The 21,225-nt window shown below is 40.3% G+C and overlaps 1 protein-coding gene across 19 annotated transcripts in view; it reads left to right on the top strand.

The window, feature by feature from the left end:
• Positions 1-14,109, top strand: part of LMO7 (LIM domain 7) — a 201,600-nt gene extending 187,491 nt beyond the window's left edge. For 16 of the 19 annotated variants that reach the window (XM_040487332.1, XM_040487339.1, XM_040487323.1 and 13 more), the window contains 7 exons: positions 267-332; positions 2,401-2,453; positions 5,359-5,572; positions 8,750-9,031; positions 10,667-10,775; positions 11,893-11,995; positions 13,330-14,109. In XM_040487332.1, the coding sequence (XP_040343266.1) occupies positions 267-332; positions 2,401-2,453; positions 5,359-5,572; positions 8,750-9,031; positions 10,667-10,775; positions 11,893-11,995; positions 13,330-13,352 (850 nt within the window). In that variant the 3' untranslated portion in view covers positions 13,353-14,109. Of the gene's footprint in view, positions 1-266; positions 333-2,400; positions 2,454-5,358; positions 5,573-8,749; positions 9,032-10,471; positions 10,611-10,666; positions 10,776-11,892; positions 11,996-13,329 lie in introns of those variants that run through there. The other 3 variants (XM_040487335.1, XM_040487336.1, XM_040487329.1) reach the window with 2 other exon arrangements.
• The last annotated feature ends 7,116 nt before the right edge of the window (positions 14,110-21,225 follow it).

Raw genomic sequence — 21,225 nt, 5'->3', positions numbered from 1 at the left:
CGTTTAATACTTCTTTGTTTTGTTGGCTTCTCTAGCCCAGCCCTAGAACAGTAGCAGGTATACATCTGTGGGATGAATAAATTGCAAAATATGCTATTAGTAGTTCTGCTTTCTGCAGTGCTTGATTGAAATACTTGTGTTTCGTTTTTAATCCAGAGGCCGTCTCATAAAGAGGCTAGAATAACGTTGTTTTGGTATCAATTCCTCAAGCTCAGGAAAGGCATTGAAGTCTGATAGTTTTACCGTAAACTCCTCTATCTTTTTAGGCCAATTGATTCCTATGATCTACCAAAGAGAGAGGAAAAATCCCCAGGGTTGCTTCCTAGTGACAGGTATGTAGGACATCTCATTGTAATATGGTTGGAATAATTGGTTTAAATGAATATTTGAGGGCTTGCCTAGATGTTTTGTAGGACTACTTTAACTTTTTCTGTGTGTGTGGGGGGGGGGTGGATACAAAGATCTTGCTGGTTGATCTTTGTACGGACTAGCTTTTGCTGTGTAACCAGCTACCCCTAAACTTAGTGATTTAACATGGTTTTGTGGGTATTTTGGGGCTGATTCTAATTGGCAGTTCTCCTAATTGATTGGGCTCCTCATACATCTGCTACTGGTTTACTAGGCAGCTCTGCTTTGGGGAGTTGGCTGACTGTCAGCTGGGATGGTGAGGACAACTAGGCCATGTGTCTTTCAAGACCCAGCAAGCCAGTGCAGTCTTACGTACGTGGTGGCTGAGCAGAGAGAGGGAAGCGAAGAAGCATGCAAGGCTCCTTGCAGTCTAGGTTCTGAACGAGCCCGCCAACACTTCTGCCACATTCCATTACCTAAAGTCACAGGCCAGCCCAAGTTCACAGAAGAGAGAAAAACTCTACCTCTTTCCATGTAGGAGGAGCCACAATGCCAGGGGAATGGACGCTGGGTAGAAGTGTGTTCATCTTCGGCAATCTACCTTAATTTTTGTTTTAACGAGGTTACATGCAATGGCCTAAGCTTACTCGAAGTCATGTGTGGACATCTGAAATGAGAATTGTGGCCTTCTCTCAGGCTGATTAGAACTACCAGTCAATTCCAGTAAATGTTATATATGTCTTAAAATTCCCTGAAATGTTAAATTTAATGTTTGAAAGTAACTTTAAAATGCTTTGCAGTTCTGAAACCATTAAGGACTTCTGGATAGAACTCTGTCTATAAATACCCAGTGTATGACCATTAATTTGTGTTTTCAGAGCTGACATTTCTTCTTTAGGAAGTTTGCCTTAGATGTATGGAAAGAGTCATCTCTATGGGCAATGAGGATGATTGAGTAGGACTCCAAGTCAATAGGGAACATTAATATATAGGTAGTAATGGGCTGACATGAAGCTAGAAAATGTTTTAGCGATGGATGACCTTATTTATAGTGAAGGTTTCTGGGTAATTGTGGATCATTAAAATGTGTATCTCTCTTTTTTAAAGATATGCATTTACTTATATATTTAAATAATCTTTATTTATGTGGCTTATTACCTTGAGAAAATAATTAGATTGCAGAGGCAAAATCAGTAACTCCTGGAAGTATAAAACACTGCTAGGCATTTATGATGCAGCATGGGCTGAGAGGCATTAAGAGGTGTGGCTGGACACCTCGTAATAAAAGTATTTTCTATGTTAATACAGATGAAACCATCATGAAAGTTGCTAACAGCTGTGATACATTATTATGTCCTACACATTATTATATGTTGTATATATGCACATGTATGCTCTATGCATACGTTATGTGTATGTATGATAACATATATTATTTGTTATTACCACTATCATTTGGAGTTCTTGTGCTTAAAGAGTGAGAATGAGAACAGCATGGGTTGATACAGAAACCTAAATGTTGCCATTACAAAGTCAGGTAACTTCCTAGGTTCCCTATGCCAGCACGGGTGAATACCTCTTTGCACTGCCAAGATAGCATTGGTCAGTGGCTGTTTCGGAGTAAGTACCCTAGTGCCCAAAAAGTCAACTTCTTGACCCTTGGGCAGCATGAAGGAAGTGGGGGACAGTATGATGTTAGGTAATCTGATGACAGATGTCTGGTATAGCCTGTGAGATCGAGATCTGGAAGAGAATCAAAGTACACAGATTGGTCAAAAATCATAGGCTTAATCATCCTACAAACTGGAGAGGATCTTCACATTTATATCTGCTTCAAACATCAAGCTGTTTTCTCATTTAGAGACATCGCTGTTTTCTGCTACCTTGTACAACATGAAAAATTCCTTAGTATGAAAATAAATGTTGCTCTCAACAGACATAGGAAATAAATCAACTGCTTTAAAAAGCAATCTTTTTGGTGTTCTTACATCACAAATGTAAAAAAGATGTTCCTAATGAGACGTCTGTAACATGTTGTGTTTTGTGTTGTAGGAATAAATCCAGATCCACTACTGAACTCGATGATTACCCTACAAATAAAAATGGTAAATGTGAATTTTCCCCCCAAATTCCTCAGCACAGTTGCTTGTTTATGCTATCACACGCTATGATCGGTATTTTAAAAGTCAATATATTTCAGATTCATTAAGATTACATAATTAAAATACCAAGTATTTTTAGCATTTGTGTATAAAAACAAAACTATCTTGTGGTTATTTTGGCTTTACTTTATAATGGAGGGGGTACTGGGAGATTAAAATGGTTTTAAATAGCTAATGAAATATGGGCATTTTTCAGTGCTGCTGATGGTTTTGTATAGATTTCATCTTGCAGCCAAGGAAATGGGACAGAGAAGTTTTCTGCAGAATACCAGGGGACTTAAAAATTGTTTATAAACTTGAAATTGTACATTTAAGTGCCAAGTGTCCCAAAGTCTGAAATGATAATCATTTCACTAACTTGGGAAAAATGAGCTGGAACCTGATATTATTAGTATAAAGTGTGCTTTTAGAAATGCATGTGGGGCGCCTGGGTGGCTCAGTCAGTTGAGCATCTGACTTCGGCTCAGGTCATGAACTCATGGTTTGTGGGTTTGAGCCCTGTGTCAGGCTCTGTGCTGACAGCTCAGAGTTTGCTTCAGATTCTGTCTCCTTCTCTCTCTGCCCTCCCCCTTTCATGCTCTTGCTCTCTCTCTCAAAAAGAAATAAACATTAAAAAATTAACTAAAATATTAATAAAAGGAATGCATGTGACTGAAATTATATAACTAAGCAGGGGGGAACCCCAAGCATAAAGCATCATTTTAGAACAGGGTTTGTATATCAGTCTTTGGGTAAGCAGGGTGTTGGCCGATTATATGAATGAATCGAAGTTCCAGGTGAGGATTGAGATGAATTTGGTGGACATGCCCACTGATGGATAGCTGCTTCCAGCTCCAGCTCCAGCCTGCTGCGGCATTGTGGGAGAATGCAAGCCTGTGAGGGCCAACTGTTTCTGTTGTAAAAGAGAAGTTAATGAAAATCCACATTTTTAAAAAATCTTTTAAGTGCTGACAAGGATAAACAAAATTTAAAACCCTCTGTGAGCCAAACAACACATCTATAGCCCTAATTGGTCTAGTTTGTAACCTCTGGTTAAAGCCCATAGAATTTAGTTTGTTAGGTTCTATGATCACCTCCTTCTCCTTAACACATAGGACCTTCCATTATCTGGTCCTAGTGTAAATTTCCAGCTGTTATGCTGTCTTTCCTGGCAGGAACCCTTATCTTAAACCAAAATTTTTTCTTTCCCAGTTCCCAGTTTATCACATGCTTTCTGATCTTGTTCCTCTGGTCTTACTTGTTTGGATCTCTGAGTTTCTTTCCCCCCTGAATTTGCCCTAGCCACAATTAAAATCAAACTTTAAGTACTTCAATCTTCAATGTTTGCTTTCTTCCCTTTACTAACTGTAAAGCTCCTGAGTAGCAGGCAGTGGAACTAACGAAATGAAGTATTTTATTGAAAGACTCAGTTATGCCAATAAGGCACTTCTAAAATAGAAAATGTTTAATTTAAAATCTGACCTTGGGGCGCCTGGGTGGCGCAGTCGGTTAAGCGTCTGACTTCAGCCAGGTCACGATCTCGCGGTCCGTGAGTTCGAGCCCCGCATCAGGCTCTGGGCTGATGGCTCAGAGCCTGGAGCCTGTTTCCGATTCTGTGTCTCCCTCTCTCTCTGCCCCTCCCCCGTTCATGCTCTGTCTCTCTCTGTCTCAAAAATAAATAAAACGTTGAAAAAAAAAAAAATCTGACCAGGGGTGCCTGGGTGGCTCAGTCAGTTAAGAGTCTGACTTTGGCTCGGGTCATGGTCTCACAGGTTTGTGGGTTCGAGCCCCACGTCAGGCTCTGTGCTAACAACTCAGAGCCTGGAGCCTGCTTCGGATCTGTGCCTCCTTCTATTTCTGCCCCTCCCTTTCTCTCTCTCTCTCTCTTTCAAAAAAAAAAAAAAAAAAAAAAAAAAAACACCTGACCAAATTGATAGCTGTATGCATACACAAATGTAAATGTAGGTATGTATGAGAAAACTTTGGCCTTTTTCACTGCTCACCAATGCAGAGAGGCGCCATGAATTTTGAAAAAAATGACAACAGCAGTAAATGTGGAGAGTGAAAGGAAACAAATCCTGAGATGAAATTTCCTAATCCAAGTTGAAAGGGGGAAAATACTTCAAAGTTATGGATGTTTTACCCAAATCAGAAATTAATCAGCTTATCCAATGCGACAAAGCCTTCAGGATAAAACCTCACTTAATTGTCATTCATATATTCAGCATCCAAATTCTGGCTTTGTCAGTTTCTTAGAGGACAAACAAATCTGATAACATTCCTCGGATAGCATTTGGGTTACTTGACTATTTTTCAATTTCACAAAAGCTATTTCAGTGATAGAATGTGCTCTTATTCCTACAATTTGGCCATGACTTATTCTAGAACTTACACTCAGGAAGACTTGAGTCATGTCAGCTGGAGATGCAGGCATATATATCTTCCTCCCCCCAGGGAGAGTGTATGTTTTTTGAAAGCGTGTCACAGCAAGCTTTCGACGAGCATGTGTTTGATTGATTTAATTTCATGAGGAAAGAGAAGCGGAAGAGAAAGTATTTCTAGATGATCATTTTGAAGCTTACTAGCACTGAAATCAATGCTGGTTGTTTCCTTTTTGGGAAGCCTCCTTAAGTCTTTCTGGGTGCACCTGTGACGTGCCTCTGGGTGTGGAACTGGAATTCGCAGGAATAGCGGACTTACTTCTGTGTTCCCATGCAGCAGTCTTATTGAGAATTGATGTTACCATATGTGCACAATGTCATATTTTTTGCTACATTGTATTTGGAAATTTATCCACTATCCAACCTCCTTTTTTTTTTTTTTTTAAATAATAGCTAATCCTGCAGTCTTTGATATGTTTTTAATTTAGGAAGCAGTAAATATTTAGACCGAATTGGGAGCACTAGCTCATCACAGAGGAGCTCCAAGAAGGAACAGGTGCCGTCAGAAGCAGAGTTAGAGAGACAGCAAATCCTTCAAGAAATGAGGAAGAGAACATCTCTTCACAATGACAACAGCTGGATCCGACAGCGCAGTTCCAGTGTCAACAAGGAGCCCATTTGTCTGCCTGGGATTATGAGAAGGTGCGAGAGTTTTTAGGAGTTAATTCCTCTTCTGTACTGTGAGGCAGATATTTAATTTCTGGACAGGTGGGTGACTTTGGACAGGAGAGTTGTCATAATATTTTTTCTTATCTAAAATTCAGTGGAGAAAGGGCAGCACAGTGAATGTGACTGGGCACATGTTCGAGCACTTATTTGAGGGCCAGACATATGCCAGTTACTTTGTCTACCTCATCTGACTTCCTCTGGGGAAAATGTTTTGAGGCAAGGATGGTGATTCTGTTCTTCCATATAAAGAAACCGTGGCTCAAGCCGGGAATACACTTGGACAAAAACACATGGCTAACAGGTTGCAAAGGTGGATGTGAAATTCTGAAGCAACGATTCAGTCGCTTAAAAAAATTTATGCTGCTCTTTGTCCTTCCTTGGCTGCTGAACTGAGAAAATTAAGCCTGTTTGTTTATAATGAGCTAATGGTTCATTTGGAATCATAATAGTGTTTACACAGTGTGAAACCTAATTTTTATAACTTTAAGGAAAACATATAGATATACATTAATTGAAAATGAGAAGATGAACATTTTGAAAGATGTTGATAAATGAATACTGAAGCTACTTTTATTAAGTGTTTTGCCAGGTGACAAACTGAGGAAAATTTGGAGCACGTTACAAGGGCTAATTATCTCACTATACAAGGAACTTTCATAAATCAATAAATAAACCGTGACAACTTTATAGGAACATAGACAGGTGGTATGAACAGATAGTTCACAGAAAAAGAAAGTAAACATGTAAAAGGTTAACGCTACTCCTAAGACAACAATGATGTATCTCCTTATAAGATTTGTAGAGGCTTAAATGTTGACTAATTCAGTCTAGTCTTAGCAGTGGTATAAGGAAACAGGAATTATTTCTCCCAGTTGAGTGGAGAGTTTTTCAGTATTTATTCAGCAGAAGCTTTTATGTCTGTACCCATGTGAGCTAGCTAGTTTCTGGTACTTTATCTTCTGAATGTATTTGGATAAATATGCAAAAGAGAGACCAAAGGATATATACTTAAGTAATATTGGCAATCGGTAAAAAGAAAAGAATTAGAATATCTGTGAATAGGCGTGTACTCAGTTCTTGCTAAACAACTAATGGCACATTGATGAACCCCAGTTTTGAGGTGGTATATGATACAGCAACGTCTCTTTCATTCTTTCAGAGTTGTGTAATATTCTACCTTATCACAATTCTTATCACAACTGACTGGGCAGCACTTTGGATGATGTTGATTGGGGCACTCGGACAGCCCTTTTGAGCTGGTGTTGGCAAAAAAAAAAAAAGTTACTTTCTCTTTTGATAAAGGATGAGATAGTACATCATTTTGACTTTGTAGACCACATCAGTGTCTGTCACATATTCTTTGTTGTTTTTTTTATGACTGTTTGAAAATAAAAAATATCCTTAGCTCATGCTTTGTGCATATCCTGATGGTGGGCTGTAATTTGCTGACCTCTGATGTAGTTTCTGCACTGAGAGCTCATCTGGAGCTCTTGGTGAGGAGCCTCTGCTCCTGCATGGGCCTCTCCCATAGCTGCTTGAGCTGCCTCATGACATGGTACCTGGATTCAGAGAGGAAACCTTTCAGGAGGATAAGCCCTCATGTGCAGGTGTGTCACGTGGCCAAGCAGAGAATCAGTGGGAGGGGACCACGCATGTCACGTGGCCAAGGAGAGAATCAGTGAGAGGGGAACACACAATGGCCTGGATGCCAAGAGCATGAGTCACGGGGGGCCTCTCAAGTACAGTCTACACATGAACCGGCGTGAAGATGGTTCTAATATAATACATACTCCATGGAATAAAGTGAGTTATGAAGAGTATGCATTGTGGAATAATCCCAGTTGGTTAAGAAAGTTAAAACCATGAACACATTACATACGTGTATAGACATGGCTGTACTTATGTAAATTTGTATCTGTTTGTAACTCTGTAAACAGAAGAAGTCTAGAAGTTAACAGTGGTTACCTCTGGGAATTAGGGCAGGTAAATTGTGGTAAGTGAGGGTGGTCGGGGGGACTGTATTCATCCCTCAGATACCCCTCTATACCGCTTGGGTCCTTTTCATCATGATGATGTAGTATTTCTCTAATTATAAAAGAAAAAATGCCTATTTTACACTTGGGATAAAAGATCAGGTTTTAAATGTAGTAACAAAATTGACCAGTTAGAAATTAACCATTTATAATTTGGAGTCGACCTTTGTAGATCAGAATTTATGTAAGCACTTGACTTTAAGAGAGGTTTTCCAGAAGTTGTATTTAATTCAGTTTGTGAGCTAAGTTCTATATTAAATGCATATTCACTTTAAGGGATGTGGCTGGTGAATGTTTCCACAAGATAGACATTGAAGAGTTGACTAAATTCAGGTTTGGGGTGGTGAGTGAATGAGGACTGCATAGTAGGAATGGTCTGGATTACTCTGGAATCAGACAGACACTGTTGAAAGCCAGTTCTACCTAGCTCTTTTTCCTATGGAGAAGTTAGCATCTGTGAGATATAAAAAAATTGTATATAGTGTGTGAAAAATAAAAATTTTGGCTATGTTTAGTCTAACACCTGATATATATAAGTGCCTAAATGGTATTTTTTGGTTCAATTTTAATTTTTTTTTTTCAACGTTTATTCATTTTTGGGACAGAGAGAGACAGAGCATGAACGGGGGAGGGGCAGAGAGAGAGGGAGACACAGAATCGGAAACAGGCTCCAGGCTCTGAGCCATCAGCCCAGAGCCTGACGCGGGGCTCGAACTCACGGACCGCGAGATCGTGACCTGGCTGAAGTCGGACGCTTAACCGACTGCGCCACCCAGGCGCCCCGGTTCAATTTTAAAAATTAAGATATGTCTATTCAGCTGAATATTTAAAGGAAGAATGTAGTAGTTTATTTTTAAAAAATTAATATTTTCCACTTTGGTGTTTTTTATTTTATCTAAGCACCAAGTAAATAAAAATAAATGAAGATTAATTGAATATGAAACATCATGATTCTGATGAAAAGAAGCTTTGGTTATTAGTGGCAACTTTATATGTAACGGGACTCACTAGATTAATACCTACTTACAAAATACAGAAGGTAGATATTTTAGTGACCGTAATGATAGATTCTAGTTGAATGTATTATATAACCTTAATTAACCCTTTCTGTGTTCAGAGGTGAATCTCTAGATAACCTGGATTCCCCAAGATCCAATTCCTGGAAACCATCCCCTTGGCTCAATCAGTCTTCAGGAGTCCATGCTTCCTCCTCCGTTCAAGACTTCAGTCGCCCACCACCTCAGCTGGTGTCCACGTCAAACCGTGCTTACATGCGGAATCCATCCTCCAGTGTTCCCCCTCCTTCCACTGGTTCTGTGAAGACCACCACCGCGCCTTCTCCCGCACCACGCAGCCATTCTCCTTCAGCATCACAGCTGGGCTCCCAGCTACGCAACAGGTGAGAACCCTAGTCTTTGGGGTATTTTTTCATTAAAATTTCCCCAGAGTCTTGTCCAAGTTTTCTGGTGAAAACCAAAACCAAGCCTTTTGGAATCTGTCAAATTCAGCGTTCCTTTACCAACATTAATTAAGGTTTTCTTAATAGCTTTCCATGCTGCCCTAAGAGCATTTACGGATGTCTTGTGAAGCCATCAGAGACCTTTGAAACATTTGCTTCATTGCCACTGTCCCGTTTGCTTGTGGTCTGTGCACACGTACTTGTGTAGTTCTCAACGTGGAAGCATAAAAATGTACAGTAATTTGTGAATGCATTTGAAATTTATGAGTAAGAGCAGTATTGTAAATGTTTGACTTTTATTGAGACTATATGCAAACTCTTTTTTTAATAGGAACTGAGTGTAAAAGGAAAGCATTATAACCCAGCTCCATTGTCTGTGCAACTTTTAACAAGCTGGAGAAAAAATGTTAAGTAGTTAGATACTGCTTTTTTTGTTTTTGATTTTCAAACCATTGCTGGCTACTTATGTAGTTTGCCAATATTTTGTTCAGACTACAGAATCCAGTTCTGTAGGTTAAATGATGCAGGAACTGGTTAGAGTCATAACCATAGACCTTGACTCAGCTTGTCTTCTGATGTGGAGTAAAACTCAGACATCAGCCTGTGTTAGGTTTTGAGGTTTGTTAGCCTCTGCACAGACCCAGTGCTTCAAGAAGCCGTGTGTATACTCCAAAGGGAGTTCTAGACATATAGTACTTTCCATTGCAATGAAATAATGAAAAGTAAAAAAACACGGTGATTAATACTGGAATTTTTTTTAGCTATCAAATGAGGGATTTGTTAAGAAGACATAGCCATCTAAAATAATGTTACTTGTTCCAGGATCTCTAAAGTGTGTATCATGGAGTTTTGAATTAAGAAGGGATACGAATTTGTGGTAAATGTGGGGAGAGATGAAGGCTATGGAGTTGGAGGAAGGCAGAGGACAGAGTGTGCACTTACTTATCTGAGAGCTCTGCCCTACAAGAGCAGATAGGAGACGGGCTGTTGACTTTTTTGCCCTGGAAATGTCTCTCTCAAGGAGGCAGCATGGGCAGTGATACACTGTGTCACTACTGTGCTAGTACGATGGGATGCAATGGTAAGAAGTGACCTTTACCTTCCCACTTGGGACAGGAGAGACATACATCCAGGGGAGAGTAGAACCCCTCCTTACCTATGTAAATGGTAGCTGTCAGCCAACTGTCACCCAGAGGCATCCTGGAAGCCAGAGGCACCGTCCGGAACACTGGGACTTCTCGGTAACTAGAATAGCAAGTGAGTGAGAAAGAGGCTGGGAAAACAAGGTTGAGATGGTAGAGGAGATGTGATCTAAGGACAGTAACGTCAGGAGGTACAGAATGGACGAATTACACTGAAATTGTTCATTTGTACAAATAGGTGTCAAGGGTTTCGGAACCACCAGGGAGATCCTTCAAGGTACAACATAGCATACTTTGATTGTCTGGTGACCACTCTCCTCCCACAGATACATACTTTCCTAAGTAGTTATTAATGTTAATGCCAGAGTGTGATTTTAAGTAACCTTGATTTGAGCAGATGAAAGCCTCCCTTCCATTCTTGTTCCGCGTCTAGGTCAGTCAGTGGGAAGCGCATGTGCTCCTACTGTAATAACATTCTGGGCAAAGGAGCCGCCATGATCATCGAGTCCCTGGGTCTTTGTTATCATTTGCATTGTTTTAAGGTGAGACGGAGACAGACAGCCTGTAGGCCCGCAAAGCTTTGCTTGGAGAGCGCATGGCTTCTTTGCGCGCTGGGTGTGGATGTGTCACTAACAAAACTCCGTGCTACATGCGTCAGTCTGTGCTGCACTTTGAATCACAAATTGCCTGTTCTCAAATCTTAAACTAGTTTCAAAAATTAAGTCCAGAAACACTATGTACTACCAGCCTCCAATCTGTTAAGATTCTAGAAGTCAAATTTACAGCTTATAAATGCTTCATCTAACATGCTGTCATAGGCATACCTGAAATAAAATTTACCAGTGTTACTAAGAGCATGGGGACATGCAATTCCAAGTGTCTGAGAGCTTAGCTTTACTAGGGAGAGTATGTGAAGAAGAACATTGTAAATATTTTTATAGCTGCAAAGCCTGCTTACACCTGGTGGGTTTCTGCCCATAGGAACGAAGCCTGTAATTACCTTTTTTTTTCTTCAATATCTGTCTTTAGGGACACATCTATGTGATTCTAGAACTTGCATTGGGCCAGAAAGAGACTTTGGTTCTTATTCCTGGAGTCTCGCAGACCACAGCTTGTTTAAGCCTGTGTATTGCTGGCTTGAGTGGTTCCTGGGCAGAACAGAACGAGTCAAAGTTAATTAGTGTTTGAACATGTGGAACCGATATATGTTGCCTTGAAGTAAAAGTGCCGTGTCCAAACGCTTGCCAGGCTGGTGCAGTGGGGACACTAGGTGTTGCCCACCCCAGAGGAAAGTGCCAGAAACCCACTCCTCATTTACCTCACTAGTTCATGCAATGCCTTATCCTCTCACATTCCCCTACAAGAAACGAAGACTGAATTCTTTCAAGCTAATCAGCAAATCATTTTTACTCTTTTGGTATATTTAGAATGATAATTTTGACTCTTAAAATTGGACTTAAGAATTCTTTAATGTCTCATCTGGCAGGCTTGATTTTCATCTACTAATTATCTTTTGGGCTTCCCCCCCCCGCCCCCTTTGCTGAAATGTATTTAAGAGCTTAGAAGCTGCATTTTGCTCATTCTTTTCTTGTTTTTACCTAAGAGTGCCCCAAGACTTCCTGAGCTGACTGACTGTGGTGGTTCTTTCTCGTTCCTCAGTGCATTGCCTGTGAGCGTGACCTCGGAGGCTCCTCCTCAGGAGCTGAAGTCAGAATCAGAAACCACCAACTGTACTGCAATGACTGCTATCTCAGATACAAATGTAAGAGAGCAAATCAGGGAGAAAATTTCTTGTCTTCTAAGGAGACCACGGGTTCCCGTGCATTTCCCTGAACCTGCATCCACATTCCCCTCAACCTCCCTGCCTTAGATGCCAGGCTTTAGGAATCTTAGTGTGTCCCCCTCAAAGAGGCTGCGGTGAGTGGGTCAGTGCTCCAATGCCAGCCACACTCTGGTGGGTCAGGGGTGGAGAGTGAGGAATTGGAAAGGGATGTACGGCTGAAGCAGGACAGCATTCTGTGCTGTCTGCTCAGTGTTTGGAGAAACTTCTAATGACTTGAGGATATCAACAAACCAAAACGGACAGCTAAAATGATCATTCTGGGTAGACTGTAAACTGTTTTTTGGCAGAGAGTTGGTCTCTCATCATTAGCTGATTCCTATTAGCTAACAGTGGGCTTTGATTATATGATTCAGAACATGACCAACTTTAAAACCTATGGTTTAAAAAAGGTAATAAAGAATAGTCAGTTTATGCTTTGTTGCTATACAATCATATATCCGTATATACAATATTTTAAAAAGGAGAACGTTTATTCTGATTATATGGTGTTTCAGTGTCATTTTTGGAAAAACTGAGTTTTTTAAAAACTTCACATGCTGGTTTGTGTCTAAGCACGTTTTTGTTTGTGTGTTAATAAAACATAAGATAGCACAAATAGATAGCATATTGTTTATAGCCACATAAAGACAACTATTACTGCTGTTTATATTTTGAACCTTGATGCTGGTAACATGTGTTTCTTCCTTATTGTGAAAGGGTGTTACAAGTGGTATCAGCAAAACCATTTGCTTTTGAACTCTGAGGTATTTATATGGCCCTTTATGTGAAGAGTGCTTTGAAAATGGTTTCAGCTCAGTCAACTCTCTCTTATCTGTCAGCGGGTTGTGAACCTTCTCTCCCCAGCATCCCGTCCTTTGGATGCGACCACTGAGGTTGGAGAGTGGCAAGGCTGGGCATGTAATGGTGGGAGTGTGTGTATGTGTGTGCGCCTTTCTCTCTTTAATCAAATTCCCAAGCCAAATATATTTGATCTTTGGAATCTTCAGGGGATAATTGCCCATGCCTTTTCTCTCCTCCAGTACAAATAATAGAGAGTTGAGTGTAATTTCTATATTAGCAGTTTATTTTTATAAATAAAGAATTTTAGAAACGAGGCTGTGATTTGCCTAGCTTTACCCTAAGTGAGTGACAAGGTCACGCTTCCTACCTCACGGGGCCATTCTCTGAGTGATTACCACTATGTATCCCAGGCAGCGATACTCAAGTATTTCTCAGGCCTAAGTACTTTTCTTTTTTTCTCCTTGCCCGATCAGCTGGACGGCCAACTGCCATGTGATGTAAGCCTCCCTGCGAAAGCACTGTTGCAGATAGAAGAAGAGGTGGTTGCTGCTGATGTAGATCTATAAATACATGTTGGATTTCTTTTGTGCTCTTTTTTAAAAAGGATAACACTTTTTTTTTTTTGCCTCTCTAGATTACATCAGAGCATTATAGTCTTGGTAGAACGTGTATTTTTGTTGTTGTTGTTTATTTATAAGAAGGTAATTCTGTATGGGGGGGAAAAGTGCAGTATTTACTTTTTGAAGTCAGCATCTTAAGCACAAGGGAAAAATAAGAACTTCAAAATATTTTTGGCGCTGATAATGATCTAGTTTGACTTTCTAGTGGTGTTTTGAAGAGGGTTATTTTATTGTTTCTTTTTTAAAAAGGTTCTGAAACATTATTTGAAATAGTTAATATAAATATATGATTGCATTTGCTGTTTATTGTAACGTATACTAAATTAATACAGAACCGTATAGAAAATGTCACTAAAATCTACCCACAAATTTGCCTTCTGTATCCTTCTTTTCATCTATGTAATATTGTGCTTTTTTTTTTAAGAAAAACTTTTAGCATACGTGACATTTTATTTGCTTGATGAAGAGATCTCTATTTTCTTCTGAATTGTCGCTAAGCAGTTCTCAATAGAAAGCTGCTGTTTTTCATTAATACAAAATCATCAGGGTTTGTATACCAAAAGTTTTCTCCAGGAACTAACAAGCCTTTCTGTTCATTGCATTTGTAAATAAACTTGCTGTTGCATTAAGGAATGGTTCTCCTTTTTCTTCTCTGTGTGTGTGTTTGTCTACCTCCCAAACCTTTTAATCCTATTTCAGTATGTGGCTTTTCTTGATATTTTTTTATTTAGCGTCTTTACTGAGATATAAACTAACATATAATCAACTTCATATATTTCAACTGTACGATATGACAAGCTAAATATGTGTGAATACCTATGAAATTATCACCATACTCTTGATGTTGTTTTATGTGGAAAACTTTCACTAGGAACTTTATTTTAGAGGGAAGGTTATTTCTGAATGCAGTACACTTCGATAGTAAGAGGTGAAATGGATAGTACATTGTTGAATCATTTGGTTAAAATCTTCATTCTTCTGCTTCCCCAATGATAAAAGAAAATAGTGGTTTAGAAAACCCTTCATATGTTTTCAGTCATATGTGGATTTTGAGAAACTTAACAGAAGACCTTGGGAGAAGAGAAGGAAAAAAGATAGTTACAGAGAGGGAAGCAAACCATTAGGAACTCCTAAATACAGAGAACAAACTGAGGGTTGATCGGGGTGGAGAAGCCAGGGGTGGGAGGGGGAGGCAATGGGTGACGGGCATTGAGGAGGGCACTTGTTGGAATGAGCACCGGGTATTGTATGTAAGTGATGTATCACGGGAATCTACTCCTGAAGCCAAGAGCACACTGTATAGTAGACCTAACTTGACAATAAATTTTATATATTAAAAAAAATCTATGTAGAAAAAAACACATGTACTTTGTTTTAGAAATGGAATGGCAATGTAAGAATAGAAAACTAGCATGTTTTGAGCAAAAATATCAACTTGCACGAATCTTTTGTAACAGAGTAGATAATTCTAGGGTATGAGAACTGTATTCGGAATAGGTTAGAAATAAGCTCTAATATGGGAGAAAATTAAAAATTTAGTTTGCTCTTATTTTTTAGTATTTATTTTATTTAATCTAAAATAAAGAATGTGCTTCCTGGGGCACCTGGTTAGGTCAGTTGGTAGAGCATGATTCTTGATCTCAGAGTTGTAAGTTTAAGCTCCACATTGGGTGTAGAGATTACTTAAAAATGAAATCTTAAAAAAAATGTGCTTATTGATGAAAATTGATCAAATGCCTCAAAACATAAATTTCTCAATTCCCAAACTCCAGTGACAAGAGCTCTGTTTGGATTCATTCTGTCTTAAAATCGTTTCTATTTATCTTTATTAATGGCTAATATTTAGTTGATGATTCTAATGGGCATATTTCAGTTGTTTCTAGTAAGCATTTTAATATATGTAATGATTACATATTTACATATAAATGTATTTCTAGCTTAAATCCTGTAATGGACTCTTTGATCATTTTCTTTTTTCTTTTTTTAAAGCTTATTTTAGAGAAAGAGCACAGGGAGGGAGGAGCAGAGAGAGGGAGAGAGAGAATCCCAAGCAGGTTCTGTGTTGCCAGTGCAGAGCCCAGCATGGGGCTCTGTCTTACCAACTGTGAGATCATGGCCTAAGCCAAGATTAAGAGTTGGACGCTTAACTGATTTAGCCACCCCAGTGCCCCCATTTTATCTCTTTATGTTGTCATAGATATGAATTTACTGACCCAGAATATAAGTGCATGCTTAAAATATGCATTTTAAGACTGTCACAATATATATTGCCAAAGTGGTTTCTGGAAAGATGCTACCAGCTTAGATCCCATGAGCAGCACATGGGCTTGTCCATTTCACTGCATGCTTGCCAAAATGAGTTTCTATTGTCTTGTTGTCTGCCTGACACGCAGTAGCCCTCAATGTGTAGTAGCTGCAGAAATTAATAAACTGCTTCAATTTGTCATGTTAATTCTGCTGCTTCTTGCCTGTAGCACAAGCTTTAGTTCTTACATCATGATTTTAGTTTTCTGATCTGACATTTTTTCTGTTACTCCTTTTCATCTAAGTCTCTTGTGTTTTCATCTTTTTTTTTTTTAACGTTTATTTATTTTTAAGACAGAGAGAGACAGAGCGTGAGCAGGGGAGGGTGAGAGAGAGAGGGAAACACAGAATCTGAAACAGGCTCCAGGCTTTGAGCTGTCAGCACAGAGCCCAACGCGGGGCTCGAATTCATGGACCGTGAGATCATGACCTGAGCCGAAGTTGGACACTTAACCGACTGAGCCACCCAGGTGCCCCAGTCTTGTGTTTTCACCTTATCTGTTCACTTTTCATCTCATTATGTTCTTACGACTTTTTTCTCCTGTTTCTCACATTATCTTGCTTAGTGATATCAATTTTGTTTTGTTAGTATAAATTGTTAAGACAGTTTTCAGAGGTTTTCTTCTAAGACACTGGTTCTAGATACCTTTGTAGAAGCACATGAGTATGTGTTACTTCATCTAGGAACAAGGAAAGATTCAGTCATTCAGTATTTTTTAATTGTACTTTATGTCCCAGGTAGTTTTGGGCACTGTAGATAGAGCAACAAATCAATACAAAGTCTTGCTTCTGATTGGGCTTAGATTTCAAGTGGGGGGAGAGAAAGGATAAATGCAGGAAAATGTAACTTATAATAAGGGCATCGAAAAACAAATGACCCAAGGTATAAGGAGGATCGACTAAGTGTGAAAATGAGAGTTTGGCCATGCATTTTGTTTGCTTGTTTTTTGTTTTTTTGTTTTGTTTTGTTTTGTTTTGTTTTGTAAGGGTTGTCAGAGACTGCCTCTTTGACCTTTGAGCCAAGCCCTGAAGGAATGAGGGAGCAAACCTTACAGGTACTTGAGAGGAAAGCATTCCAGACACAGAGGAGAGCAAGTGCAAAAGTCTTGAGGTAGGAGAATACATGCTGTGTTCACGAAGCAACCATGGGGTTGGAACAGAATGAAAGGGTGGTAGGAGATGTGGAGAGGGAAGGCACAGGTCAGCGGGCTGTTATAGGACTTTGGACCTTACTTTGAATGAGACAAAGAGATGTCGGAGGGTTGAGCAGAGGAGTGAAATGAATTACGTTTTATAAGGACTACAGACCACTGTGTGAACTAGAGATTGGAGAAGGGCAAAGGTAAAAGCAGGGAGACGAGTTTGGATTCTATTGAAATGGTCCAAGCAGAAGATGTTTTCTCCAACAGGGTAGGGGCAGGGGAGGGAAGGAGGAGTAGGCAGATTATATGGCGTGTGCATGGGTCTTGGAGGTGAAGCTGACAATTCAATGATGGACTGGATGGAACGGGAGAGAAAGGGAAGAGTCAAAGTCTATAGTATTGTCTTCAGGAACTGAAAAAATGGAATCTTCATTTCTTGGAAGGGGTCAGGTTGTGGGTAAAGCACATTTGTGGTAGTGGGGCAGGGAGATCAGAGGTTTGGTTTTTAAACAGGGTAAAGGTTGAACAGTCTATAGATCATGAAATGACAGTGTCGAGTAAGCAGCTGACTAGGCACGTCTGGAGTTCAAGGGTTCAGAGATGAATGTAGAGCCCATCAGTTTACAGCTAAAACTAAAGCCAAGAACCTGGAAGACTCATCTGGGTTCTGAGTAAATAGAGAAGGTGTCCAAGGACAGCGCTAACTTCAGAAAGGAAAGTAGGATGAAAGTTTGTTGTATTCAAGAATGTAAACTTGGCATTTTACCTAATTTTCATTTATATCACAGGGTGAGAACTAGCCAAACAAATTAGAAACTATCTGGATTCCAATGAAGAGAAACAGAATAATAAGCACTGCCGGTTAGAATTGAGGGATGTGTCTAAAAGGGTATGTCAGGGTTGGGATTCAACTTGTTTTATTTAGCACTTTAACATCCATCCCTGCAATCTGAAAGAGGGATTAAAGGCATGCTAGCGCAAGTCCAGTTCATACCAGTAAAAATGGCATTAAAAAAAACCCTAATTTGTGTTTAAAATTCATGTGTATGGGACAGGAAAAACCAACTTCCAGATTCTTGTCATAAAACACATAGGTGCTGGGAGTATATTTGATGAAGACAAAGCAATCCTTATTCTCGTATGGAGGAGACAGGCACACGCCCACAAGATTCTAGTACATGGTATAAGAGGCCAGGGAAATAGAGTGTGTGAGAATCTGTGTGTCCTTTACACTAAGGGAGTAGAAGTGACTTCACTGCAGAGTTGCTATTTGAACAGCATCTTTAAGAGCAGATCTGTAAATGTTGCAGAGTCAACCACAACGTGTACCATAGTTGTTAGCCTTTATGAATGCTCTGGAAAATTGAGTATTTGCATTGTGCAAGACTCTGTTTTGCTTTCATAATCAACACCTTGTCAGTGAGGTTTTTTTTTTTTTAATGTTTGTTTTTGAGAGAAACAGTGCAAGTGGGGGAGGGGCAAAGAGAGGGGGGCGGACACACAATGTGAAGTAGGCTCCAGGCTCTGAGCTGTCAGCACAGAGCCTAACGCAGGGCTCGAACTCATGAACAGTGAGATCATGACCTGAGCCAAAGTCGGACGCTCAACTGACTGAGCCACCCAGGTGCCCCTTTGCCAGTGAGTTTCTTAAAGAACAACACAGAACAGGAGAAGGAATGAGAAGATTTTATCATATCCAACAAGGAAAGGACCATATGAGGGAGTAGTTGCTAGAACAGTTAATATGTTCAAGCAAATAAAGATCAACTCATGGTGGTGATGAGGGGAAAAATTGGGAAATGATAGTTTATGAATACTTTGTGAATATGAATGTACAAAACAGTCATACTTTTTCAGGTTTCTTATATAAAAATTCATAAAAGCATATCAAGGGTTAAATACTCTTTATGACTAAATTTTAAACTTCTTAAGATTCTGGATTTTATATGTTATAATCCCATGATATTGTTTAACACATTCAGTTGACCCTATAACTCTCAAAGATCTGTTTGACAACTCTCTGTGAAGCTTTTTAAAAAATGTTTATTTCGGGGCGCCTGGGTAGCTCAGTCGGTTAAGCCTCCAACTTCAGCTCAGGTCACGATCTCACTGTCCGTGAGTTCGAGCCCCGCGTCGGGCTCTGGGCTGATGGCTTGGAGCCTGGAGCCTGCTTCCGATTCTGTGTCTCCCTCTCTCTCTGCCCCTCCCCCGTTCATGTTCTGTCTCTCTCTGTCTCAAAATAAATAAACGTTAAAAAAAAAATTAAAAAAAAATGTTTATTTAGTTTTGAGGGAGAGAGAGCCTGGGGGAAGAGCAGAGACAGAGGGGGAGAGAGAATCCTAAGTAGGCTCTGCGTTGTCAGCACAGAGCCTGATGTGGGGCTCAAACTCATGAACCATGAAATTGTAACCTGAGCCAAAGTCAGACGCTTAACTGACTAAGCCACCCAGGCACCCCTGTGTGAAAATCTTTAGTGCTTACGCTATCAAGATCCTCAAAGCTCTTCTTCAATAGTATTTCAACACCAATTTTAGAATACAATCTTTGGAAGGTTATTAAAACTTCTTGGTATTAAAATTAAAGAAAAAATAGGATTTATTTAACATTCCGTAGGAGCATAGGAGAGGCCTGGCAGAAATCAGGAAAATGATTTAATGTAGCAGTGTTTTCTAGATTACATTCAGACTTTTAGCTTGCATATTTTTGTGTGCCACTTGCTGCTACATTTTTTTTTTAAGCTAAAATGCCTTATTAGATCCATAATGAATTCGGTGTCACAGACCTGCATGTGAGGCATTGATCTGCCAGTTGCCACTTCAGGGTAAATAGAGAGTTCCTCTTACATTTGTCAGAGGCTCATTCACCTTTTCAACCTGTTCTATGGTGTCAGGAAAACAGCCCTCAAAGATGGCCAGCGGACGTCTGTGGGTGCTCTCAAATCCATTTCTTCCTCCAGATCAAACGAGCTCCCTCTGATCACAAGTCATAAAATGCTCAGTTTGTGGCAGTTTCAAGTTCAGAGGTATAGTGAGGTTTCAGACGTCCTTGATGCCTGCATTCTGAATATGTGTAAATTGTAGTCTGGGGAGTATAGCCCCAAGCCGAAGAGGAGGCCAGGTGAAGTGGATAGGAGAGAGAGAGAGGAAAGAGCCTCTCCCTGGTTCACCTTCACAAATGTTTATTGATTGCTTGCCATGTGCCAGGTTAATTAGGGGCATGATAGCAAGTGTGGTATTTTCATACTATGAAGTTCAGCTATGAAAATGACTTTTGTCATTGAAATTAATATCTACTTACAGCCCCGGTCCATCTGAAGGCAGAAAACTCAAATCTAGTCTATTTCTTCTCTCCAACTTTTTCAGATTTAGATCCCATCAAATCAGGATTTTCCCTTGGGTGGCACCTGGCCTTTGGCCTTGGTTACCTCGGGGCAGAGTCGTGGCCCTGTGGAGGGTCTGTGGAAGCACTTTGTTCTCCCTGGTTTCTGTGCCGATGTTCACTGCAGTCCTATTGTCTTCTCTGATCTTTCGACTTGGTCAGCCCTACATGATAGCATCCACTGGGGTGTCCCCTTTCCCATCTGATCAATGGCTTGGAGGTCTGTGCAGTACAACTTATCCAGGATGCCTCTCCAGCATCCATCCCTTCACTTCAAATATGCCGCTTCCTGGATCAAGAGGTCTGCTGTGTGTGTGTGTGTGTGTGTGTGTGTGTGTGTGTGTGTGTGTGAGAAACCCAAGCAGACTGGAAGGTAGTTGTTAGCCCTGGAGGTCAGGATCAGTCCAGATGGAGGGAAGCCAGATGGAGGGAAGCCAGATGGAGGGAAGGATGGGCAGGAGGCTGGGATAATGGGAACACAGGCCGGAAACTAACTTCATGGGAAGAACCTTGGGTGGGAAGGAGGTTTCCAGAGCCATGTTGTGGTTGAAAAGATGGCAGTCAGGAGCAGTGGGGAGCCAGACAGGACTGGGGGGTGTCCTCTGTTCAGGGCTCTGCCTCTCCACCTGGAGCCAGCTGGCCTCAAAGCTTAGGATATGAAGCAAGACCATAGAGGCTTCTGGTAGTTTGAATTCTTTCTTTCTTGTGGAAAGGGGGATCCACCCCTAGATCCTTAATCACATCTGCAAAGCCCCTTTTTCATAGAACGTAACATTTCACAGGTTCCAGAGATTAGGATGGGCCCTTAGTTAGCATTCCACAGTCACCTTGGTATTTACCAACCACGCACAGGAATTCATACCCTCCCCTCATGCCTCTTTAAAAGGAGTAAATTAGGATGATTCTGACTAAAAATATTTTTCTC

Source organism: Herpailurus yagouaroundi, unplaced genomic scaffold, assembly GCF_014898765.1.
Source record: "Herpailurus yagouaroundi ecotype Mexico unplaced genomic scaffold, PumYag 164, whole genome shotgun sequence".
NCBI lineage: Eukaryota > Metazoa > Chordata > Mammalia > Carnivora > Felidae > Herpailurus > Herpailurus yagouaroundi.
This window is presented reverse-complemented; position numbering and strand designations above follow the sequence as displayed.